Raw genomic sequence first — 27,866 nt, forward strand, 5'->3', positions numbered from 1 at the left:
GCAAGACAATTTTGTTTTCAGTTTTCAAATTATGTTCTAGGATTTAAGATTCATATTGTTCTCTTGTGCCTTGATTTGAAACATATTACTAGGTAATAACCATCAGTGAAGTACGAAAAGCAATGGCATAGTAATGAAAACTGCATCACTTTTTCCAAATTGTGGCCTCAATCCTGCATAGTGAGCTGTACAAGTGGATGTCAGTGACTCCATGTAGCCTTCATTGATGCACAATAGCCCACCACATAGGATCAGGGCCTATGTTAGCAATATTTTAGTCATGAACCTGGTTTTCCACCTGTTCCCCGTCTGTGTATATGTGTACTGAAAATATATAATGCTTATATTATAAAGAAGACTTGGTAGTGGAAGTGGTAGTTCCTACTGGCAACATTCTCAGAGAGTTGTAGAGCCGGAGGTAAAGGAAAAGAATACCTTTGTTGTAAATTAATTGCATATAAATGTAGTTGACAAAACTTCCACTGTGCTGGATATAAATCAGAGAGACAGACACAAATGAATATCCCCAAAATCAAAGGTGCTACCTTTATTGGAAAATTGGCTACTGTAGTACTGATGATCCAAAGATCATGGAGAGTAGGCATTTGTAGCAATGAGAAGGAGAAATGGGGATGTTTTTCATGTGGCAAAAATATTTTTAGAAGCTGTTATGACACTAACAAGTGATGTTGCTAATCACATTATTATTCTTCATATTACAGTAGTCTCTAGAAACCCCATTAGTGCAAAGCACTGTACAGACAAGTAACAAAGAACACAGTCTCTGCCCAAGAAAGCTTTGAAATTCCCATAGTAATAGTCACTTGCATCCGTACAATATGTTAATTTTAGCACCTGATTCATGATAGCATTCCTTTTCAGGACAGCACTTAAACACATGCTTAACTTTTTCGATTGACTTAAGACCTTTGCTGACTTGGGGGATTACTCCTTTGATTTCCAGTGCTTTCAAATGGGAACCAAATTTTTTCCATTCTATTCTGGATCTTGTGGCTGTGAATGATAGCAGTTTTCTGTCTGAGTATTAATGATTATTTTTTTATGATAACACTTGAAATATGTTTAGTGATTTTTGCTTTATTTAATTAGACAAACTAGTAGTGATTAGAATATTTCTTTATTACACTGATGTTTTCATTTAAACTCAAAATGGTCATGGTGAAATTGTAGAATCACTCTGCATTTGCGTTCATTGAAGTTTTTGGTCATCATTTTTAGAATTATTAAATAGTGATGGACTAATATCCAGTATATGAGCATCACTGTATAATAATTTACTAGTGTTGTTATAATTTTACAAATATGTGAAATATGGTTATAGTGACAATGCAAAAGAAAAAGCATAGTAGGGCATTATTATTATAACCATAGAGAACTAGGCAGATTACCTTTTCCCAAGGTCAGCTGCAGGAAATATACATATCTCATGAAACTAACAGGATCCAAACTACTACCCTTCTCTCAGAGCCATTCAATTGGCAGTGTAGAGCTATTCCAAGAAAGCTAATTCCATTTTGTAGATGATTTTGATATTTTGAATTGTGGTTTCATTCCAATTCAAAGCAAAATCCCCAAATTGTTAAATTGTTCATGAAAGAGAACGGAGTCCTTGTACAGGGGCAGTCTGTCTGGAACCCCAGGGGTCCCTGGCTCAGAGGCAGTCCACCTGGCAAGCTGCCCCCAAGCTGTGAATCCTGGAAGCCCTGGGGTCCCCAACTTGGAGACAGCCTGCATGGTGGGCTGGTGCAGAGCCGGGCAGGCAAGCTGGCAGACAATCAGGTTTCAAAACCTGCCTGGCTGGCAGGGATCCATCAGACCCCTGCTTGGTTTCTGGAAGAACTTCATCAAAATTGAACTATCTCCAGACTGTTTCAATTTCAATGAATCAACAAATTCTGACGAAAGAACGTTTCGTCAGAATTGTTCCCACCAGCTCTATGGCAGAGTCAATATAGAACTGACAACTCCTAAATTGCCAAGCCTGGCCTCTAACACACAAAATATGTTCATGAATAACTAAATGTCCCTGTATTCCGTGCTGGCTAGAGTACCTTGTTTGATAACAGTAATTATCCAGCAAAAACAGGGTCACAAAAAAGCGTTGACAGGAAAGTTTCACCTTGTGCTAATTCCATTCTTTCCCTAGCTAAGAGCAAGGCTGAATGTCTGGTATTGAAAATAGCACGGAACATTTGAGTCTTGATTCTCCACTTGGCCAGATTTCTTTTCTAGCAAAGACTAAGAAGACCAACAGATTTCTTTTCTAGCAAAGACTAAGAAGTCACATGAACAAATGAAACATTTTGCAAATGCTAGCAGAGCTATGAACAGGGAAACAGAAACTGAGCCGGGAAGCATTCCAAATATGAATAGCCTATTGCATCCTCCTGAGAGGTATGAGATTTGTATAGTGTAGCTCTTTCAAACCATATTCTTATCAGCTTTCTCTTGTATTATATTTTATTCATACTTTGTAATATTAATATAGAATTGCAACTAAAGACCAGCAAAAGCTTTGTGTGTTCCTCATCCAAAGAGAACTATAACATCCAAAACCTCAGCCCCTGCTTCCAAAGTGTTAGTGTACAATGGGATGAGAAACTCATCCTTTCTATAATAAACAAACAAGTACAATAAAACTATACAAATAATTTGATCTTTATCATTCATATTTTCTGAAAACAATGAGTGCAGAATAAACATAATCATTGGATGATTACAAATTATTCGGTCCAATAAACAAAGTGTGACAACTGATGACAATGTGGTATTAAATATCATATGTTCAATACATCCTGTCTCATCCAAAACAAATAGTTTTGGAGTAGTCCATGTTCATAACACATACATATTATGCAGATAGATTCAACACAATGCATACTTCTCTGTTTCTTATGCAATGTCCAAACATCAAGTGAAGACATTTTTGTGTTCTGTGTAGGGTTGCCACCTTTCTAATTACTGGTAACTGGACCCCAGAGACACTGCCCCTGCCCTGCCTCTTCCCCCAAGGCCCTGCCCCTGCTCCACCTCTTCCCTCAAGGCCCACCCCTGTTTTCGCCTCTTCCCCAGGCCCAACCCCCTTTCCCCTTGCCTCTTCCCCCAAGACCACACCCCCATCGCTTGCTTCTCTCCCCATGTCCTCCTGTCACACTCTGTATCATCTCAAGGAGCTTGCCTGCAGGAAAAAGGAGGTCCCAGCTCAGCAGGGGCTGGCGCAGATTAATGAGCCACTGCCTCCTCCACACCATGGTAACCGGACTCTTGGTTCGGATGCCATTTAGGGTTGCCAGGACCCCATTTTGACCAGACTTTCCAGTCGAAAACCCGGCACCTGGCAACCCTAAATGACACCTGGACACAGAACCCATGGGTGGCAACCCTAGTCCTGTGTATTACATTCATTTTTATTATTCCAGAATTCTGATTTGGGAAAACCAACAGTTATTATATACCCTGGCTTTTAATCACTTAATTTGTGCATATTTTATATATCATAATAGCTGGCTTATAAAACAAATTACGAGACATTAATGTAATCAATGGATTTCAGATAGCTTTTTATTTTCACAGGTTAAGGTATTGATCAAAATCTCTGTTTTCTATCACTGGCTCATTTCACAAGTCAAGCCTGCAACTTTGCTATTGACTATTGAAAATCTCTCCATATAAATAATGATAGGCTTACTTCAGAGGAAGCTTTGATCCCCAGAACTTAACTAAAATATTTGCTTTTTTAAAAGTTCTTTTAAAAGTGTTTTAGTGTTCGTAATATAAATTCAAAGGCCTATAAACACTATCCCTTTTGCAGTTTCAATCATCTTACTCAGATTAAGCAAGCCTGTATGAACCATTTTTGAAAGTGAGACAGAAAGATGAAATCAGTATATCTTGACATTTTGAGAAGTCTTTTTGTTCCTCTGTCTTTTGGTGCCCAATAACAACTTACTCCAGGGCCATACCAGAGTCACATAAAAGAATTTTTTTTAAAGCTAGACGAAAAAGTTTAATGTGTTGAGAACAAAAAACTTGTTTCTTGATTTCCACTGCAGGATCAGAGATGGAGCGTAATATCCTTGGACTAAATTACCTGCAATTAGGCTGGGGGATTAAATAAATAAATAAAACACTCAAAAGCAGCAGAGAAACAATAAAGAAAATAGTAACATGTTTATAGCATTTATTAACCTGGAAATATCAACATGAATAAAATCAGTGAGAACATATAACAAAAGCACCATGGTTTCTCAACCTGAAGACTTCCACTTCTTTTGCCACTCTGAATTCCTTCTATATCAAATTATTTTCTGTGCTTCCTGTAATGATTCTGGGGCTATACAGAACATCCTAGGTATCAATGGAAATGGAAATCAGGATCTTCTGCTTAAAAAAATACATGCCCCATGTACTTGATCTAAAGGAAGAGTATGTCTAGACTTAAATGCTACAGCAATGCAGCTGTGCCACTCTACTGCTTCTGTGTAGACACTACCTAAGCTGATGGGAGGGTGCTGTCTATGCCGGGGGTTAGCAAGCTCTCTGAGGTGTGGATTTTTCGGTGTAAGTTCCTAGTGTAGATCAGGCCTAAAACTTCCATTAGCTGTACTAGTGGTAGTAGGGCGATTTTCCTTTTTCAGGTTTCAGAGTAACAGCCGTGTTAGTCTGTATTCGCAAAAAGAAAAGGAGTACTTGTGGCACCTTAGAGACTAACCAATTTATTTGAGCATGAGCTTTCGTGAGCTACAGCTCACTTCATCGGATGCATACTGTGGAAACTGCAGAAGACTTTATATACACACAGAGACTATGAAACAATACCTCCTCCCACCCCACTGTCCTGCTGGTAATAGCTTATCTAAAGTGATCATCAAGTTGGGCCATTTCCAGCACAAATCCAGGTTTTCTCACTCAGAAAACCTGGATTTGTGCTGGAAATGGCCCAACTTGATGATCACTTTAGATAAGCTATTACCAGCAGGAGAGTGGGGTGGGAGGAGGTATTGTTTCATGGTCTCTGTGTATATAATGTCTTCTGCAGTTTCCACAATATGCATCCGATGAAGTGAGCTGTAGCTCACGAAAGCTCATGCTCAAATAAATTGGTTAGTCTCTAAGGTGCCACAAGTACTCCTTTTCTTTTTCCTTTTTCAGCTTGCACCTGGAGTAGCCATAGATACACTTAGCAGGCCTGGCATTCCAGCCAGTAGGGGACAGTGGTACATACACACTGACCAGAACACTACAAACCTCATGGTAGACAAAGGCCAATTGTGGCTTGTAAAGTGTGAAATTACCAAGATATGGCACTGTGTTCGTTATTTTTCCTACTAATTTTTCATATTAAAAGGATAATGTCAATTTGAATGTTAAAAGTGGCTTCAGTCATTGCACCTGCCCCTGAGTGTGCCTGCCAGTTTTTTGTAGTTCTACCATTTTATTTGCCCATTTAAAAAAAAAAAGTTTTTCTTCTCCCTGGTTGCTCTATGGAAGACCCATGCAAACAGGAGGGAAAACTGGCTAACCACCTAACTCTACAGGGAGAATGGTAAAAGCTGACTATACATAAAGTACTGTCAAATGCACAAAGTAAATAAAGTGGTAAAATAGAGATTTTTTTTCTCTCTCTAATCTCTTTCAATACGTGTTACTTGTGACAACCACAAGTAACTACGGTAATTATCAGACAGTAATATGATTTTCAGATGATGATATGCCTTTAAAAGGAACATTGTCATGTGGAAATGTACAAATGACATCAGCTGAAGATCCAAGGAGACAAAAGTACAGGCCTGAGATTCTGTACTACACCTGGAGGAGATGCAGCATGGAAAGGTGCAAACCAGGAGAGCCGACTGCTTCAGGGACCAGCGTGTTCCCCAGCATAAATCTCTAATTTCTGGTGCACTCCCAGGCTGCTTATGGGCTGCTTTGCTGTCTGTAGCACCTGAGAATTCCTGTAGCTGTACAAACTACATGGACTTTCCTCCCTCCCCCAACAAATACTCTACCCCTCCCTCCAACTTACCTCCGGCACACCCCCTCCATGGGGGCTTGCATAGGTCAGCATGCGCCTGTCCAATGCTCCCTGGCTGGCTAAAGGGCTTTTATGGCCCCTACTGTACACTGCCACAGCACTGACCAAGGGCTGCCGGAGAAAGGGGAGTCTCTCACCATGTTTCTTTGTTTGTTTGGTCTTTGTCCATGCTGCAACATCATCTGCTTGCTGAAAATATTGATTCTGGTTTTAACATTCCTGGAACTTTTAGATTTGGTGCTGGTTGGTTTGTTGCTCTTTTAATGACTGGAAGAATAATTATTTTAAAAGGCTTTTGCGTGATATTGCTGGAATAGAACAGAGGGTCACAGTCATGGTTATAATGGTAGCTGCACTTCTGTCCTCTTTCTCATCCTCTCTGAGAGCACCCGCTCAGATGTCAGGCCTTGTGTCCTTCCCTATGCAAGGTGGATTGAGCACCTTTAGCTGAGCATGAGGACTGGCCAACCCAGCTTCCAGGCAGATTAATGAGCTCAGCTGGTTTGCAATAGGGCCGTCTGATTGGCTGACTCACCCGATTGGCTGAAGAGATCCAGCAGCCTGCTTTTAAGCTCAGCAGAAGCAGGTCGCTATCTAGTCTTTGGTCCGCCACTGTGATCGCTCTTGTTTCAGCCTTGTTCCTGCCCTGCTCCATCCTATGTCCTCCTCCTTGGCTCCTGACTTTGCCTCTGGCTCTGGTTCCTGACCCCTTCAGTCCAGTTCTAACCATTGAGCTGGACTGTCAGTGCCCGGGCTTCTGACAACATGAGCCGCAGTCACACCTCCTGATTGCATTGCAGGCGTACCCTCAGGCTGGCCAAACTTTTTCAGCCACTCACAGCAGGGTGTCATTTATCTCAGGGCTGGTCTGCATGGCACAGCAAAGTGCACCAGAGGGGTGTGATTTGTAAAGCACACTAATGTGCTGGGTTCTTAATTGTCCCGGGTAGACCCTGCTGATGCAATGTAAAAGGTACTAAACTCAAATTAACATACTCTAGTGCTCTCTGCCTATGTAGTCATAGAGTTTGAGGCCAGAAAGGACCACCAGATCACATAGTCTGACCTCCTGTATATCACAGGCCACTAACACCATCCGGCATCTGCACCAAACCCAACAACCAGAATTAGACCAAAGTATTACAGCCCACAGGAGGCTAGATTGTTATGTGTCACAAGCAGAGAACAGGGTAGGAATCAATGGTCAGTTTTCAGAACTTTGTGCAATTCTACAAATATTGGTTGAACCCAAAGTGTTTTTGTGAAACAGGCTGGGTTTGATGAATCAGCATGTTCTAATGAAACGCCAATCAATTCTAGTCTCAAGGACCAGTACATTCCACTGCCCTAGAAAAGATGTATGTAGAAGTCTGATTTAAGAGAGAAGAGCCTTGGAATATCTTGGTCTGTCTTCCATAGTGATAGACACTCTGCTGTCTACTTCTAGGGCCTGTTTAACCTGGGACACTCTCTTGGGCTAGTGAATGGATAGGGCTGGAAGCCAAAATTTGCTGGGCTCTCCAGGTCTTGGAGGTTTTTTCAGTTAGGATTAGATAAGAGTCTCTGTCTCAGAACACTGAGAAGGCAGACATCAGCAATACAGCTCCCCTAATTGGTCTCTTCCCCATGTTCGCTACCTAAGCCGATGGGAGGGTGCTGTCTATGCTGGGGGTTAGCTATCTCTCTGAGGTGTGATCCTGGTTTTTCAGAACCATGAAGCAGATGTAGATGAAGACTAGATCAATTTTACCTCCTGGGAATCTAGACTATTTCACTGTGGTTGCTTCATTCTCTGTGCTGCTCCCTTGGAAGTTATGGCGTCAGTATCCTTATTTTGGGCCTCAGTGAAAGTGGCCTTTCTGGTGGCCCTTAGTGTCCACACGGAGACTCAATGAAGCTAGATTTTGTTTCCCACAATGACAGAGTAATTCTTTGCCTGCTCTGAGCTTTCCCCCCAAGATTAATTCAGATTTTTGTAGGAATCTGAATATTATTCTCCCTTCCTTTTGTGCTAGGTGGTGTAAGGGCCCTGAAGCTTGCTTTACCAATAGGATGAAGAATTCAGGCTCCCTTTGTATCCTTCTTCAGATCCCAAGAAAGGGTTTTTTGCTTCCAATTTGGTCACTGTTGAATGGATTTGAGTACGTTTTAAGGGAGAGCCTTCCACGCCTCCACAGGCATTAGAGTTTCAGTCAAACATTGTTTTGGGGTCCCTTTAGCAGGGGGGCGTTCTTATTCAGGAAAGGATTACACAGAATTCCATATTCCAAAGCCTTCCACCGGTAATAGGTTTAACCCTTTCTTTGCTACACTCTGTAATCACATAACCTTTAGCTCAATGGGAATGAATACCAATTATCATTTATAAACAGTTCCTCTCATTATGCTCCTATTTATGGCATCTTTTATAGCTTGCTAATTACAAGCACACAAAACAAAAATATTTGGAGTTAAATAATGTAAACAGGGATGTAATTGATTTTCATGTTGAATAATTTTATTGATTTATTGTTAATTAAAATCTTTTTAAAAAGATCTCTTGGCAAATTAATCCATTTAATTAATTGGATATTGTCATAGCTGGTGGTATATACATATTAAGTTACTGAAAGATTAATAGTGCCATAATATTCTTTTTTCTAACTGTTGCTGCTTTACATATGTATATTAGGATTATTGTATATTCTTCCTGGACAAATACACTCAATATATTACACGTATATGGTGGTCTCAGTCCAGTTTCTAGTGGACAAGTGTCCACATCACACACAAAAAAGACTACATTCCAGTTGACACTAACTGGCAATGCTGGCATTCTCTGTAACAGAGAGGCCAAGAATTGAACAGGAATGGAGACTGAACTCTATGAGTCGCATAGAAGGTCTTTCTAGGTTACTGTTGAGGGCCTTTGTGGGCTACGTGAGAAGCTCGCACTTTCACTAACGGTGCTTTACCTATTACAAAAACAAAGGACTCCAGTTTTCATTATGGAAACTTTCCAATAAAAGACTGTTATGTCAAACAGCTAATCAATTTAATACACTTACAGTATGCACTAAGATAATTCAGTACAGTAGTAAATGTACTGTGCAGAAGGCATTTTGAAAGGACTCCAATTAACTCTTTTGGAATGACATAATTTTTAGTGGCGAAGGAGGCATAAGGACTTAATTCTGCAATCTGTTGAGTACTTCCTGATAAGTGCAGAGTGCCTTCCACTCCTGTTGACTTCAGTGGGAGCTCAGGGCCCTCACTCAGCACCTTGCAGGATCAAGCACCTTATATTCCAGGAGCAATTTTAATTACCGCTATCTTATTATATTTTTCAGCTATGTGGCAAGAGAGTGTAATCACATCAGCATCCATTGTTTCATTAGTGAAGAAAAAACATTAATATATTATGACACAGTATTGATTTGATAGTCACTCTTTCCCAATAACAATAAAACCTTTATATTTTATTAATAGAACAATGCAGCTCTTGTCCATTACGCTCCCTTTGATTGTTCCTGGGCTGCAGTGTTTTTTATGAATAAAATGTTGAAGTCAGTTAAATTGCTTAGCCCATCTGCCTGTGCCATTCACTTGACGTCCCCAAGCTACTTTTATAGGAAACGTTACCAATGTAGCTGTGATAATTGATTGTTCCATTGTTGCTTGTAATGGATAGAAGGGGGATTTGAGGGAATTTTTTTCTTTTAATTTAAAATTTTAAAGCACCCACCATAATCTGTGAACATACTTACCTGACAATGTCTCTTTTGCTATTAGTGTCCTCACATTCTGAGTTCAACTGAGGTGGAAAGATGGAACTGCTAACATAGCCTAGGTGTTCTTTTGTTCTCACCCACTCTGCTTGTGGAGCCATACTACAATATGAAAAAAAGAAACATCCTGGATGTCTCGAAACATAGAAAGCACAATAGGTACAACTTAAGTTAGATACGGGTCCTACCTGGATGGTGAGATTCTCCCCTCTATTCTGTTTCCTTTGCCCTAGGTAAAAGGGCTGGAGCAGTGTGAAGGGACTCTAAAAGCCCTCTATCTGGAGAGAGGATTGCCCCAGCACAGACACTATGCAAGACAGGCATAAAGCTGTCTACGTGGGCCCCGTCACAAGCTCTGGTGTATGGGGCATGCTGGGGCAGGAAGAGATGTGTTGATGTTTGGGCCACAGCATGTAGTGCTACAGAGATTTTGGGCAGCGCTGAAACCCATAGGGCAGACCAGAGGCTGCTGTAACTTAAGCCTGTAGGCTGTCTAAATTGTGCCAGAGGTCACTCCAGCCTCCAGAGTGGCCCAGAAGTGGGAGTGCAGAAAGGTGGCATAAAGCCCCCACTCAGCTTAGGCTGCGAGTTATGCCTCTTAGGATATATCTGCGTTGCAAGCAGAGGTGTGACTGCAGCACTAAAAACATACTGGAGTTGCTTTGATCTATCTAGCTTGAATAACAGTAACAGTGAAGCTGCAGCAGCATGGATTAGCCACTGAAGTAAAGCCTGAATGCTCAGTGCAGCTGCCCATGCTGCTGAGGCTTCACTGCTATTGTAATTCAAGATAGCTAACCCAAGCTAGCTTTGGTCATGTCTACACATGCAGCGGTCACCCCTGTGGTTACATTGTAGACGTATCCTTACAGGCATAGCACAAAATCTCACCCAGAGTCCTTAAACGGCCAGATCTCCCATTTACAAGGGAAGTTTGCTAGATCAGACCCTTAAATTGTCTGGACAGTTGGGTAATACAAAGAAAAGTGGATTTCCAAAATCATTTTCTGTATGGCATGTGCTATTTCTTAAGCTATAGTTTGCAGAAAATGTTTTTCCATTACTAAATGCAACCTCTTCACCCTCTCCATTATTTGTCTATGATAGTGGTTCCCAAACTGTGGTCCGTGGGTCAAAAGACAGACAGCTAAAAATATAACTTACTATCTTAATATTTCTTTTCCATGAAAGCAGTTGTTGTAGTTGTCACAGGCATGTTTTCTGAGCAACAGTGGAAGGGGAGATGGGTCCATGCAATCATTAATGGAAGGAGAGGTGGTCCATCAGACAATTTCATTACTACCATGTTCAGAAGAATCCCTGTTTTATAAACTAACTGAAGATTGCAGAGTTCATAAAATTGAATACCTCAAAATTATAGTAGGTACAATGCATAAGGTAAAGTGCGGTGCACTGTACTGTTTTCCTCTTGTTCTTCACACCAATGCAAAGCAATTTCCAATGCACTGAAGGCATCAGAATGTAAAGGGATGTTTACTTTTACTTCATCTATTTCAGTTTCGTTATGTGATTTTTTTTCTGGCAAGAAAAATTGTTAATATAACTGGTCTGTTGAACACTGGTGTTTGTAAAGCTGAGGTTCTACTGTCATCCATTCTGTGGAGAAGTTTAGGAACCACCGTGTTCTACAACTTTTCAATTTCCACCATTACCTTTCTTCTCTGCTGACTCCTCATCACCATCTGTCACCAAATCTCACTTTCCTTATCCAACTGGAAAGTACCAAATGACTCGCTGAGTTGCTTTGAATCTATATATCATCTATGATGAACAAAACAGGCTCTGTCCAATTAACGAGTTCTAAGCAGCTTGCAGTCAGTGCATATCTATTTGATCATTTTGTGTTCCTATTTGCCTGTAGATTTTTTTTTTTAATTATTATTCATTGGCTTCCTAGCCAGAGAGTCTCTCAGTTCCTGGTACAGTTCCTGGGTAATGTTAGCACTCAAATTGATATGTGATCCAGGACTGAGATATCCAGATCCTTTCCACAGAGCAAAGATATGTTTTTTTAAATGCACACTTCTAAGCCTTCTTAAAAGAAAATCCTTGTAAACCTTTCTCCTCTTCCCTTTTTGAGGAAAGAGCATTATTGCAAGGTTCAATTATATGAAAAATAATCCCCATAATAAATGTAAAGAATCCATTTTGGAAAGATAATGACTATATTAATTAAAAGGATTGAGTTTATTAACAGTCACTGTGAATTATATGTTTTTAATAACTGTTTTTCTTTTAATTAGTACAACACTTTAATCACAGAGCTTGAGTAAAATGTTGTTTTTCTACTCCCAAGTCCCAGCTTTTAAATTTAGATGCCTTCCTCGGAAAACAATCAGAGGTCCCTTGTAAAATTAGAGTCTTAGGTCCAAAGCAGAGTAATAAAAAGCCTAAGAATGAATAGCTATTTTTTACAGATTATAACCAATTGTATTTTAAATTACACGCAAAGAACTAAGGTTGCAAAGGAAAGCACTGAAAAGTTAGGAAATGCCAACTAAAGCTTCCTGTGCAACTTTGTCTTTTTTTTATTTATGAAAGTTGAAATTCTGGAGAACAAGATGTCACCAGAAAATAGTGACAGGCTGCTAACCATGGCTGACCTATCCCAGTTCAAGCCCTGCTTGTCTGCATTCTAAGGTAGGGGCATGAAGTCTTGCTGTGTAATACGGATGGTGAAATACCAGAGTTAGCAACACTAAAGTGCAATAGAAGAGACTACAATTCATCATCTCCTCCTGACACCCAGCACATCTTCTCATAGTGACTAAAGTAGATTCAAATGGGAGCTGTCACTGCAACTGCAAGGAGGAAAGGGAGCTGTGGGGGAATGCTGTTCTTATGACACAGGGAGGAACAGGGGAGCTATCCCTTTGAGCAGTGGAAAGGGATTGGCTCATATAAGAGCTAGTCAAAAAATTTCCAATAGAATGTTTTCCTTGAGAAAATTTTATTTAGTTGAAATTGAAACTTTCCCTGGGAACTTTCTATGTTGGTTTTGATTTAAATTTTGTGTCGATTTTTAAAAAAATAGCACTTTAGTCAGTGAATGTTTGGACTTTATCAGAATGAAACATTTCAGTGTTTTGTGTTGAATTCTGTTTTATATTTAAAATTATGCTATAACATTTTTAAGAAGTAGAAATTGGAACAAAACATTTCAATTTGAACAAAACAAAATTTTTCAAAAAATTTTGTTTTTCCAGGAAATTTTGAATTTTTTTGGTTTTGTTCTCTTTGGAAAGAAAACAAAATTCAAAATGTTGGAATTTCCCATCAAGTAGAAATCGTGACTTTCAGCTATCTCGAGTTGTGGTCCTTACCACAACTCTTGCCTTCCCGTAAATCAAAGGGGTGGATGCAATTGCTGCTCCTGCTGTTACATTATCCCCTCAGCCTGAGCTCTAACTCTCTGCCAGGGAACATGCTCAGTGCAGTTGTCATATTAGGGAGTTTTTGGGGGCTGCAACATGCTCAGTATAAATGGAATGTTCCGAGATGTAAGCAGCAAACCGCTAACAAACCCTATTAAGCATGCACAAATGGATTTTTTCAGTCTGACGACTCTGCCAAATATAGACGCATTTTCATGGGAACGGTAAAAGTCACCTCTCTGACCCCATGACCATCCACATGCCAAATTTCATCTTCCTGGTCCTTGTAGGCATTAAAGCTCTCCAAAGAAATGATTACGGGGGAGAAAATTTAACACTGGAAAAACTCCCTATTTTTCCCTAGCCTTATCCTCAAAAATAGTTTAATTGTTGTTGCTGGAATTTTCCTTACCCCCTTTAAACAGAACAACAACAACACTATTGAGACAGAGCAAACATGCAGTATTGCAACCCAAACAATACAAATCCTACAACTTATAAAGAAGGGAAAACAGGGCTTATTATGGAAAATATTAGGTATCCTTAACTAGGGCCATCTCTAGTAGCTCCTACCTTAAATGAGAATGCAGCAAAAGCTTTTTCTACATGAGGTAAGGGAAAAGTGTAGGCATGAATGCAACACCTCAGGATGAATGAGAGCAAGAAGAAGGAAGCACTTGTTATGAGGCATATTGGTGAGTCTGAAGTTTCATTCAATGGGAATTGATGCCTTTTATTTCATTAACAACCTGGGCCACAATCCTTCTGTACCCTTCCTTTAGTAAAATAGGCCCTATATTGATTTCAATGGGAGTTAGGCACTTAACTGTCTTTGAGGAAGCAGTTTTTTTTAAAGCATCAATAGTTCCTGTGCGATAGTACTTTCCATCCAGATGTCTTTTATTCCTCTTAAAAATTTGGACGTTTTCTGCATTGAAATAAAGATTCACTCTCTTGTAGACTATGGAAACCTGTTTTTGATATATAGGCAGATCAGAGTTCATGCCCATGCATTGGGTTTTTTTGGTTTTGGGGGTTTTTTTTTAGAAGAAATAATCAGTGCAAGTTGTAAGCACTCATCAGTTACCAAACAGAACTTTAATTTGCTCTGCATGTATGAATTCCAGCAATATAATCTTACATTGCTTCATAATGTAACCTCCACCTATTATTCCAGCCTATTATAGTGTTTGCGTGGTGTGGAGATGTGAGCAGAGAGGCAGTTATGTATCAGGAGGGTGTCAGAACAGAGTATTGAATCCTTGCAGTCAGGAACCCACTTTTGAAAGGACCCCAAACGTACCACCAACTGACACCAAACTGGTTGCTGATGTCCAGCTTTTTAATGCCAGCATGGCAAGAAAGACCCAGACTGAGTGGGCAGAGGCCCGGGAGGTACAGTGGGTATATCTCAACATTTAAAATATTTCAATAACTTTTAACTTACACTGAAGAAAAAGTGCAAAAAGTGCAAAATGCAAAGAGTTAGTGGAAGTACTTAATGCAACACAAATAATGATATAAAAAACTTTTGCCATAACAATCTCTTACACTAAGGCTACATCTACGCTACAGTTGGAGTTAGGGGTGTGATTCCCAGCTCATATAGACACACTTGCACTAGCTCTCATCTTACTAGTACTCCACCTACTTCTTCTGCCCCCTGTGGGTACATACTTGGGGTGACTAGCCCATGCGGCCACTCACCGCTGCCCGTGCTACGCTGGCTACATTGCTGTTTTTGGCATGCTGGCTTGATGAGAGCTAGCATGAGCATGTCTGCGCAGCTGGGAATCATACCCCCAGCTCCAAGTGTAGATGTGGCCTACATTTAAACTAGATTGCCATGGTAGATTGTTCTCCCTTTTTTCAGTGTAAAGATTTGAGAGGAAAGGAAAAGGCTCATAAACTGGGAATTCTTTTAATACAAGTTCCTTTATAGATCACTCTCTGAAAGCTGTTGGTAAGAAAAAAAAAAAGAAAAGTATAAAATAAAATATGTACAGATGTAGCTTTCTTGCAATTACATCCCATATCCCAAGAATTCAGTGTAGTCTTTATTCAGCCTCGTTTCTTACAGCACTCTGTGCTTTGCATGGTAATTAGCTCCTTGTGTTATCAATGATGTGATGCCCCTGGCTATTTCTTCAGTAATAACTGCTGTTATCCTTGACTGCAGATCCTCACATCTTCCTGCCAGATTCTGTGTGTGCGTGTGCGTACAAATGTTTGGTGTTTTGGGGGGCTGCCCTGACTGAGAAATGAAGATAATGGGAAAAGCATCAAAGAACTAAAAGAATCATGCCCACTGCCTTTGATACGTGAACTAGAGTTGCCAGAATTTCACTGAGAGTTCATTTGAGGTTCAGGGAGATGAGTCTGTTGTGATAGATTTCAAAAATCAATGATAGGCAAATGAGTTCATCAAAGCTGGTATAAATAATAAGTTAGTAACAGCTCAGCAATTCAGCATGAAACAACACCCAGAAACCTCACTTCCTTTAGTAATAGTTTCTTTTAGTTTTAAGTTTTCCCCCAAAACAGAGTAATTAAAATGTACATTGCACAAATCTTTTGCTGTATGTACATTATCAAGAGGGAGAAAGAATTACATCGTTCAAATTATGGGCACTTTTTATATGGATTTATTCAGGCACAGGGTCATGTAGTATACACTGAAAGAATAGTAGAAGCAGAATGCAATTTAAAATGGGCAGATCTAGCCATGTAAATAGGTGAAAGTGTATAGTATTTACAGCGTGTAAGTAATAGATGATTTAAAAAAAACTTTCAGTAAGGCAAATTTACAATAAAACATTAACATACTACATTGTATATTACTTATTCAGGATCAGATTAATATTCAAAGAACCTGTCTAAAGATTCTGGCCTGCTTGCTGGGGAGCCCTCCTCGTCTGTGTACACTAAAAAAGGATGACCAAATTTCTAAGTACCAATCCTCTTTTTGGCGCTTCTCTTGTGTACATTCTTGGTGTGAAAGTTTTTCCATTACAAGACAGTTCATATTTTACCATGCCACAATTCTATAGTCAGAGGGGTTACATTTTTTAACTAGTATGTAATACAAAGGCTAAATACTAACAATAAAAATTAATTGATTTGTCTTTCTTTTTAAAATGTAGATCCTCTATGGGAGCATTAAGTAAGTAGGTCAGGGGATCTTTAGAAAGCTGGTATTTTGTTATAAGATTAATCCCTTTAATAATTTCCTCCCCCAAACCATCTAAATCCTGGATACAACCACCATATTTGCAAGTGTGTTCCTCTTTCCGTGCAAGCCCTCCAACAGATCGCATCTTGATGCAAATTGCAGGCGGAATTTACCACCATGTAAAATTTTTCATACATACAAGGCATGTGCTGTGCCAGGAGGGCTTTGTGTGCTCAACTGTTAATGATGTTGGTGTGATGACTAAGCATAGAACAGGCTTTTTGGGGAAGGGGGGATCCATGGAGAGGAGAAAAATAAATCAGTTAGTGAGAGGAAAATAGAAAGTCCACAGAATTTTGTGATTTTTCTTCATGTGTGTTTTTTTCTTGTTAGTATTAACTTTATTAGCAGCATCTGTTGTATTGTTACTCCACTAACAGCAAAAGCAGCATATTGCATTCTTTGATTCATCTGTTGCAATGATGAGTTCAGAATGGGGCTATTTGCAATTGACTGTAGTTCCTTTTAACCAGTGATTTGTCAAATATGAATAATTCTTGAAAGGCGCTTTATGTTGCACCCAGTTCTTCTTTTACTGAAGTCAATGGCATAACTCTTATTGACTTTTAAGATGGCAGACTGTACTACAGCAAAAGAGTTAAAGACAATTCATTTGTTTAATAACCAAGGGCCATATTCAGCAAAAATTTTCAGGAATGCTGACAATAAAAGACTCATGAGTTCCCATAACCTGGCATGAAATAACAGCCACAAAAAATTATGAAACATAAATTATTGCCTTAATTCTGACTTTGCTACCCCCCTGAGACTTCCAGAGCATATGAATTTAAATCCTCCCTCCAACTCTGCCAGGAAGCACACTATCATGGTTATTGTACTTATCTGCACTTAGCATGATCTTCCGGGAGAACCATGGTATTAACATACAGGAGTAGGGCAAACAGTATTTGGCTAACAATACCATGTAAGTATGAAAAGCATAAATTTTCAGAAGTGGTTAGTGATTGTAGGTGCCTAAATTGAGACACTTTAGAGGTATCTGATTTTCAGAGGGCAGGTGCTCAGCACTTCGGAAGATCAGGCATGTTCCTCAGATTGGACACCTGAACATTTAGGTATCTGGAATCACTAATCACCTTCAAAGATTTGAGCCAAAATTCCTAGCTCACTTCAAAAGTTAATTATTAATAATAACAATAAGTACAAATTTATTTTTTCTCCCACTGTTAAACAAAAGAGTCAGGGCCACATTCTCCCATCTGCTAAGTTCATTGTGTTCTGCATAAGCAAAAATCATTTCACTTGGTGGATTCTGCAGTGTAAAGTGAATTTAAACGTTTGGAGACTCCTCCTGGAGAGTTCCCCCTGTTTAGCAGGAATTTCTAAGTTATGTAAAGCTGGCAGAAGCAGCTAGACTGCCTTCTGCACCTGCTTCCCCACTCGTCCTTGCTGCCTGCTTTAGCAGAGCTGCACTGCACAGCGTAAGAAAGGAAGAGGGTATGTTGGGGCAGAGATGGGAGGCAGGGGGTCAGGTCAAGGGAGGAGATGGGGATAGCAGAGCAAGATTCCACTGCCCCTCATTCTCTGCTGGTTTCAATGAATCTGAGGCACATGCTTAAAGTTAAACATGTACTTGAATGTTTTGCTGAATGGGGATGGACTTAAGGACCTGTATACAGAGGCAGATTAGGGGTTTGTGGGACCTTGGGCCAGAGCAAGTGGGAGGCCCCTCCCCAACCCTTCTGCCTGCAGTCTCACCCCTCCTCCCCCCACCCGGCGCTCCTGATGGGGAGCAGGGTCAGGCACTGGGGCTTCCCCCACTCCCCAGCAGGAGCGCCGGGTGGGCAGAGCAGGACAAGCCCCCATGCCCTGACTCTCTGCTGGCAGGCGGAGTGGGGCAAGCCCCTGTGCCTCGACCCTGCTCCCTGGCAGGAGTGGGTTGGGGCGTGCCCATTTTTCCAGGCCCCCCAAATTGGCCAGAGCCCCTGGGTAGGGGCCCCATTGGCCCAGTGACTAATCCGCCACTGCCTGTATAGGTAACTCCTCACAATTGTGTGTACAGTGTTCACTGTGGTTAAGTCTATGCTGCAGTATAAGCCCATGGTTCAAACTCAGGTTCAAGCCAAACCCCCTTTCCATCTACACACAAATTGTGCTAATCCAGGGCTCAGACCAAGGGTCCCAGGACCCCACAAGGGTGGAGGATTCCGGTCTGAGTCAAGCCAGGACCCATGGTTCAAGCCCTATTGCTTTGCAGTGTAGACTCAGCCCCACTGAACTCATACTCTGGGAGTCCACCAAAAGTATCCCACAATGGTCTGACTTTCTTTGTCCTCTGGACAGTCATGTTTGGTGGACAGTTAAGTTTTCTCACCCTGTACCATGAACAAAGGGCTAGAATAACCACTTTTTGGGAGGGCGCTAGGCAGTCTGGGATATGGATGGTTGCACTCGGGTCTGCATAATGCAGCGTAGACACTAGAATCCCAGATTGGGACCCACGGTTTAACAGTTCCTAACCAGGGGTTTCAAATGAGGGTAGATGCTCATGCCCTAGGTTACAAACCCAGGGTCTGCTAACTCAAGTTGAACTACCCTAGGCTAACATTGCAGTGTAGACATACCCTGAATGGCCCTGTTAGACCTCTGATTTACCTATTGAACACAGCTCCAAGAGTTTAAACGCTTGATTCCATTAAAGTTTCTGTAGTCAATAATGGGCCTAATCCTTATGGAAACAAAACTACCCTGGGCAACCAATGGGAGTTTTACCTACAAGAAGGAGCCAGTCTGTTTTTGTTAATTTATTGTAAATAAATTTATAGTAAATATATTAGGTCTGTGTATATACAGTGACTATTTTACCTATACATATAATAACCACATGATATGTGTGAGATGAACCACACCTAAAGTAAATGTAACCAGAATCTTATAGATTAAATAAAAATATATTGTGGTCACTCATTTAAAGAATAAACATTTTAAAAAAAATTATTTTCTTGTAGAAAAAGTAGGAAATAATTTCTGAGTTTAACACATCACCAGTATTCTGATGCTAGAAACACTTGACATTGACTTGAAAATGTACCCAAGTCTTGAGTACATCTCATGTAGCCACATATCCTCAAACCGGCCATTTGTTATTTCTTACTTAAAAAGTATTTTCCTCTTTGTTTACAGGAGAGTGGAACAGGAGATAACAGCTGTATTGAAGAAATTTTGCGGGTAGGAACTCTTTAATTGTTCTGTCATTATTTCATTAAATTTACCCTAAGGAAAGAGAAAGTTTAGATACTAGAATTCCTACTTTGGTACCTGTTTACTTTTTTTGATATCACCTTTCTAGAAAACATGTAAAACATGTAAAAACAACCTCTTGTGCACGGGATTTCACTGTTGCTGACTAACCAGACATTCACCTGCAAGCAGACAATGGGACTGTAATGTATAAGTATGTTTCAGGTTTACAAACCATGAAGTGTGTGTGTTACCATTAATCAAGATTGTCAAAAAACTTAATTTGGGGCAGAGGATGTCCACAAGGGTCTTTTTTCGCTTGGATTTAATTAAAATCCATTGTACGGTTTTGTTATTAATGACATGTTATGTCATTATGCCTATTATAAAATCACAACATACAATATTTGCAAAGTTATTTCAATATTTTGCCATCACTATATTTCTTTATCACTTTTATCACAATAATTTCTAGTTTGCATTCATGGAGTAAATTAATGCACTTCTGGACTCATCTAGGCTTCAATATATTTTGATATTGGATATTTTCTTAAGTAGGCAAACTTAAAAGCGTGTGATTTTTCCATATATATTTAACTCCTCTTTTGTGGGTTCTCTTTTTAAAGTGGTCATCTAGTAATTTACATTCTCTAGAAAGCTGATATTGTACTAAATAAAGCACAAGACAAATTAGACCAGATGGCATGCCAAAACCTCAGTAAAAACACCTTTATTTTATCGTGTTTCTAGCTCTTGAACATTGTATACACACTTCTTTTGGAACTGTTTAAGAATTACAGAATTGCATATCATTATTTGGATTAAAACTCTACAGTGCATGGTTAAAGACAGTCCTTTCCCAAATAATTTATTAAATACATCTTTTAATTCTCAGACTGGACAAACAATTTTTAAAAGATTGATTATGATGGATTTCTTATAACTGTATTGGCAGAGCTTTTACTTAGCTACCATTTATAGAGTAGGCTTTTCTGAGGATGAAATGCATATTACATAATTCTATAGCCTTGGTCCCTGTTGCTTTGTTACAAATTAAGTAGCAAATAATATAAATCATAAACACTTTTTTACATTTTCAGTATGCACTGGGTGGTGGATGTCAGTCTAATTCACCCACTTACATAAGATTTTTATTCAGGAAAATTAAAGAGAACAGTTGAAGTTTTTAGTCTCACTCTTATTTAATTTTTAAGGAGAGGAGTGTAGACAGTATGATTGGTTTAGAAATATAGAGGAAGACATGGTCCCTTCCATAAGGAGCTACACAGACTTATAAGACAATAGAGTTGAGACACAAAGTACTCTGGATAATGAGGGATTGGAAGGTGCGGTCTCAAAATGGTAAAGACAGCTTCTCTCTCCCTCTTCCTTCCCTCCCGCCCCACTTAATTTCACATTCCCCTGGAGAATTAGTGTTGAAAAGCTTCATAGTAACATGTATTTTAAGGAGGAATTTATGCAGCACATCAGAGGAAGAACAGGCCCCTTGTGCTGCTCACAAATTATTTCATTTTGAATTTAAAAGGGGAAAAAGCCACTATAAGCAATTTTCCCCAAGATCTCTTGCTTCCCTCCCACAGGTCATGATGTTAGATGTAACTTCATCTTCCTCCAAAGAAGGGGGGCTTGGGGAAGAAAACACTTAAGGGCAAATTCAGTGCCCTGCCAGAGTAATGAGCTCAAGAGCTGGACAGATGCAGTCTGGAGTAATTTTCCTCTTTCCGGTCTGCAGAGCTATTCCATAGAAGCCACTGCCACCCAAACACGCACACAGCACTAGAATCTTGGACCCACCCGTACACTGTCCCCTCCCTCTCTTACACATTGGCATGCTGGGAGCCACTGTGAAGCTGAGCAATGTGAACATCACCTGCAGTTAGGGTGACCAGATGTCCCAATTTTATGTGGACAGTGCCGATTTTGGGTCTTTTTCTTATATAGGCTCCTATTACCCCCACTCCCATCCCGATTTTTCACACTTGCTGTCTGCTCACCCTACCTGCAGTGCCCACTGAAATCTTGACACCAATGCTACTGCCAGGGGACCTTCTGCAGCTTGGATTCTAAGGTTGGATTTGCCTCTTAGCATGTGAGCACAAAAACTAAGCTTCTCTGCTGTTACTGCACATTGTAACATTCCTAAGCTGCAGGATTCATCTGCCCAAAACCACATTCCATAACCATCCTCATTTGAATAGGATTATCTACATATGGAAACCAAATGTAACTTTAATTTTTAATTTTTATTAAAAATGAAAAGACTATAAAATGACCATTGCTGATGTTGTCAGAACGACTCTACTGCAGCAAACAGTTAGGGATTGATATGTGCTAAAGAGGAGTTTGTTTGTATACTGACTAATTAAGAGGTTATTGAAAGGTTCTCTTGCTTTCATTTCTTCATCATTCTTGTTTCTTCCTGAAGTTTCAACCCCTTGAACTAAAATCACCCCAGTAACCTAACTGACTTCAATAAAGTTACACTGGGCCCCTTATCCTCAACCTTCTTGTGACAGTTCTCAGGGTATCCCGGACCGTGAGTCAACTTGTTACCCCCTTTGCCCTCAGCTAGAGGGAGTTTTTCTTGTGGTAGTGGGATGTCAGCTCCGTGACACTGCCAGTCCTTCAGCCACTCAAGCACTTTCCTCTGGGCTTATGCCAACCCTTCCTTCACCTTGCAGGTTAATACTCAGTGCACCTCAATCCCCAAACCCCCATTGAATTGTTTCCTTGTGATATCCAGTCCCTGACACTGGCTACTCGCAGAACTTCCAGATCCTCTGCACCCAAAGGTGCTGTATAAATCAATTTACAATTTTTATCTCAAACCACCACTCCTGTAAACCACACAGCACTTGTGAGCCCTGAAGATCAAACTAAAGTAGGTTTATCTAAGAAAGAATAAAGATTTAACTAGAAACAAGAAAGAGTGATGGAAACTGTTGGGGGGTTATTCCTTTACCCACTTACTTACCTGGTCCTTCTTGCATGAACAGAGAGCAACAATACCCGAAGTCCAAAGGTGCAAACAATTCAATGTTTATTGGGGTGAACTTTCAGCAAGCATGATTCCAGTTTCCTTCCTTAGTATCCCCCTTCCCAGCTCTGACACCACAGAGCCTTACCTGTGTCCCTGTTCCCATTCCGCCCCCTTAGCAAAACATGATTCCAATTTCCCCACCCCCATTCCCTGTTCCCATTCCCCCCCTTAGCAAAACATGATTCCAATTCCTCCACCCCCATTTCCCCCCTTAGCAAAACATGATTCCAATTCCCCACTCCCATTCCCTGTTCCCATTTCCCCCCCTTACTTCCTGATTGACTGCAGACTATATAGTAAAACTTGAGTTCTGCTTAGCTATACCTTAACCTATCATTTTACTGAAATTTAACTAACCAATCCTAACATATTGTAACATGATTATTTAAAAAGAAAAGGAGTACTTGTGGCACCTTAGAAACTAACAAATATATTTGAGCATAAGCTTTCAAAATAAATAAATAAATAAAAAAATAAATCTCCTCACTGTATTTTCCACAGTATGCATCCGATGAAGAGAGCTGTAGCTCACGAAAGCTTATGCTCAAATAAATTGGTTAGTCTCTAAGGTGCCACAAGTCCTCCTTTTCTTTATATCCTAACAGAAACAAGTGGTTACAATGCAAAAAACAACAACATAAAATGCGAACCTGAGTGACAGACTTATTAATAGTTACCTTTCCTATGCAATAAAGTAGATTTTCCCCCAAAAGGTCAATCTTTTGAAGAACTGCTTGGTTTTGGACAAACCAGGATCCAAGCATTCATAAATGTGCCTCCTGCCCCACCGCTCCTCAAGGGGTTTTCTCAGTGTCCTTCCCTTCACTCTGTTACACTGAAATCAGTCCTTTTTTTTTTTTTTCTATTCATAGATAGGGTGAATCCCTGTCTTGTTGTAAAGTTTCTTTTTTACCTTGAAGTGGTTTCAATTGTTTGTTGTTCCTGCTGATGGTTTCCCATTCAAAATCATAGTATTTCACAAGACTAAACAATTGAGCCTGGCATTGCATCACCGGCCAGACAGGACAGTGTGACAACTCCCCCTTGCCCAAACAGGCCATTACTGAGACATCCTGATGCCTAAAGCACACGTTCAATATAAATATATTATTCCTTAAATATTACCTGCACATACATCTCACAGTGGTTATGAATGTTGACAAGTTATCAGCTTTCTGTAGGTACCTTACACATTACTTTTTATGGATAAGTATCCTGCAAGACCTATTTTGTTTAATGAGTTTGTTAGGTCTGAGGTGAGAGTTGTTTGCAAAGGTCAGAGAACCCTTTGCCAAGCAATCTCTGTGTCATGCTTCTTCATCCTATTTGCTCCATTTTCAGCCCACCTACTCAGGTTTAAGGACCCTGAAACACAGTGTTTACGCGATAAATAGAGAGTCCTTAAACCTGAGCAGGCATGCTGAAAATCCAGTAAATAAACTGAAATTGATTTGAGTTGAGGAGATGAAACAACCAAAATAAACAAAAGCTGCACAGCTCAAAAGGCAAACTTCTCAACTACTCTTCATGGATGTCTAGTCATCAGCACAAGCTCAATATAGCTAAAACAGAGCTCTCCCTCTCCCCTCAAGCCCTTGCCTCACACCTTCCTTCTCAGCCACTGTGGACAATATCATTATCCTGCTTGTCACTCAGGCCCATAACCTAGGCATCATCTTCAGCTCAGACCTTTCTCTCAGTCTTCATACCCAGGCTATATCTAAACCTTGCAGATTCTTTCTGCATAACCTCTCTAAGACATAGTGTTTCCTCTCCATCCCCACAGCTAAAATGCTTATCATCTTGCATCTCGATTACTGAAACATCCGTTTTTCTGGCGTTGACAAACGCCGTCTTGTTCCACTCACATCCATTCAGAATGCTGCTGCTACTGCTACAAAGGGCATTTTCATAGCCTCTCACTTTGCCCATGTCAGCCCTGTCTGTGCATTCCTCCACTGGCTCCCCTTCTCCATCGTATCAAACGTAAGCTAGTTGTCTTCACTTTCAGTAATGATACGTATGTATATCAATATCTTTCTAAACATAGATGTAGGGAGAGAGAGAGAGAGATCATAAATATTCACTTCGTAATTTACCAGAATCCTAACTTTATCAGCTACTTTCCACCAAAGCCTTTTGTTATACGGACAGACAAATCAGATATAGCATTGATTTCTTGGATTTCAGAAACAGTATTTTTTTAAGCAATGTTGTTTCAATACTTTCTTTGAGCCCACATAATACAGCAAAGATTTACCTTCTTTCAGAATAGGGACAGCTCCTGTGCAGATAAATAGTGATGGAAGAAACTCAAGGAGCGACAGTCCTTGTGCTCCCCTGAGTATAACAGCTGCTCCTGGCTAGCGACCCGACAGGAGTGGTTGGGAGGTGGAGCCATAGTCCAGTTTCCCTTCTTCTTGTGCAGGCCAGCAGTAACGGGAAGAATGTGCTGCAGCTGCAGCCCATTAAGAAATGTAGCACCCCATCAAGAGGAGTCCCCTACTATACCTGAAGTTGTGGAGTCATTCTTCCTTCTTGAGGTACAGTGGCTCCCAGGGCTTCTATTAGGGCAGCATTCCTTACCCTGCCTAGTTGATGGGTTAGTGCTTTACAGGCATGAACTGAGCCTTTAGTTTGCACTGACAGTGCCCAAGACCAGTAAACCTTGTACTGTGTTGAATTTTTGAACATACATATGCAAGGTGGGATGTGGTGGTTTAAGTTTGAAATTATTTTATATGTTTTATCCAAACCTATGAGATCTCCATAGAGTTTGTAATTCCACAAATCAGACTGCACAGCACTTAGGAAGTCTGTACCTGAAGGCCACAAAAAAGGTGCACAACTTCAGGGATTCCCATGGGGATTTAAATTGCCACAGGGACCCCCTTAGAGGTTCAAAGTAATGCAACGACTCCTGCTGAGAGGGACATCTACGATCTGCAGAAATCCTAGTCCTGATCTTACTTCATCCACCGATTTACATCAACTGCATCAAATTATAATGACTGTATCCAGAAGCATCAAGTTTTCACCCACAGGGAGGTTATACAAACATTTGAAAGAAGCTAGGGAATCTTCAAGTCAAAAACTCCATTGAATCACAGTTGTAATTATAGACCAACACAGAAAAACCTTCTTAGAACATTGTAATTATGGAAAGCAAATGTTTGCCAGTTTATACATTCTAAGTGAAGGGCAAAGTATTTAAAAAAAAACAAGAAAAAGCCTGGAAAATCATAGTTAAGATTCTGCACATATCCTTAACTCTGTCCCTCCCTGTATCCTTAACCATGCTACCTCATTGTTCCTCAAAACTCTCTGCAACCATCCTGCATGGTTTCTCAGTATAAACCATGGGCTGTCCAAGTGAGAGTCATAGCATCCCTTTGGTTGATTTTGATTGACTATGACTTTCATTAGTCTGTGTTGTACTGTGCATTTCATAATGGGTAGTGGGATTTTGGGTAAAAGTATATTTTGCTGTAGCATCTGCTTAAAACTGGAGTAATAGTAGTGAATCAGATCCTACATCTCCATTAATTTTACTGTTGTAACCCATGTCTGATATACTGGAAGCTGGAGTTTGTTATGGAGTTGAAGAATGTATGAGATGAGGTTGGTCTGGCTGTTAATGTAGACTTAACTGGGGACTTCCTGGATTTTTAGTGTTTTTGCTGAAAGGAAAAACATTTATGAAATCTTAACTCTAACTCAACAAAAAAATTGTTGGGACTCCAGCTTGGTCTAAACCTAAAACTTAGGTTGATGTAGCTGCCTTGCTCAGGGCTGTGAAAGGCGTTGTGCCCTGTGTGACATAATTAGGTTGACCTAATTGCCACTGTAGACGCAGCTAGGTCGGCAGAAGGATTCTTCCATCTTACTGCTGAGCACGGGCATATAAAAGGATGGGAGGCAGTAGGGAATGTTTGGCAGGGCATGAAGGAGGTAGGGAGACAGCAGAGGATTGATAGGCAGGAGAGGGTGATGGGAATAAGAAAGTCTTTGGATACTGAATGAGGGAGGCAACCTAGTGACAGAGGATGTGGAAAAAGCTAATGTACTCAATGCTTTCTTTGCCTCTGTCTTCACGAACAAGGTCAGCTCCCAGACTGCTGCGCTGGGCAACGAAGCATGGGGAGTAGGTGGCCAGCCCTCTGTGGAGAAAGAGGTGGTTAGGGACTATCTAGAAAAGCTGGACGTGCACAAGTCCATGGGGCCAGATGTGTTGCATCCGAGAGTGCTAAGGGAACTGGCGGCTGTGATTGCAGAGCCATTGGCCATTATCTTTGAAAACTCGTGGCGAACGGGGGAAGTCCCGGACGACTGGAAAAAGGCTAATGTAGTGCCCATCTTTAAAAAAGGGAAGAAGGAGGATCCTGGGAACTACAGGCCAGTCAGCCTCACCTCAGTCCCTGGAAAAATCATGGAGCAGGTCCTCAAGCAATCTATCCTGAAGCACTTACACGAGAGGAAAGTGATCAGGAACAGTCAGCATGGATTCACCAAGGGAAGGTCATGCCTGACTAATCTAATCGCCTTCTATGATGAGATTACTGGTTCTGTGGATGAAGGGAAAGCAGTGGATGTATTGTTTCTTGACTTTAGCAAAGCTTTTGACACGGTCTCCCACAGTATTCTTGCCAGCAAGTTAAAGAAGTATGGGCTGGATGAATGCACTATAAGGTGGGTAGAAAGTTGGCTAGATTGTCGGGCTCAACGGATAGTGATCAATGGCTCCATGTCTAGTTGGCAGCCGGTATCAAGTGGAGTGCCCCAAGGGTCGGTCCTGGGACCGGTTTTGTTCAATATCTTCATAAATGATCTGGAGGATGGTGTGGATTGCACTCTCAGCAAATTTGCGGATGATACTAAACTAGGAGGAGTGGTAGATACGGTGGCAGGTAGGGGTAGGATACAGAGGGACCTAGACAAATTGGAGGATTGGGCCAAAAGAAATCTGATGAGGTTCAACAAGGATAAGTGCAGGGTCCTGCACTTAGGACGGAAGAATCCAATGCACCGCTACAGACTAGGGACCGAATAGCTATGCATCAGTTCTGCGGAAAAGGACCTAGGGGTGACAGTGGATGAGAAGCTGGATATGAGTCAACCGTGTGCCTTTGTTGCCAAGAAGACCAATGGCATTTTG

General features: G+C 40.6%; 1 protein-coding gene across 3 annotated transcripts in view; it reads left to right on the forward strand.

Moving 5' to 3' along the window:
- The window catches only part of AFF3 (ALF transcription elongation factor 3), a 488,013-nt gene that overhangs the window by 190,340 nt on the left and 269,807 nt on the right, over positions 1-27,866 (forward strand). For all 3 annotated transcript variants that reach the window (XM_048857937.2, XM_048857946.2, XM_048857957.2), the window contains exon 4: positions 19,594-19,638. In XM_048857937.2, the coding sequence (XP_048713894.2) occupies positions 19,594-19,638 (45 nt within the window). The remainder of the gene's footprint in view (positions 1-19,593; positions 19,639-27,866) is intronic.

This window comes from Caretta caretta, chromosome 1, assembly GCF_965140235.1.
Source record: "Caretta caretta isolate rCarCar2 chromosome 1, rCarCar1.hap1, whole genome shotgun sequence".
In the NCBI taxonomy this organism is placed as follows: domain Eukaryota; kingdom Metazoa; phylum Chordata; order Testudines; family Cheloniidae; genus Caretta; species Caretta caretta.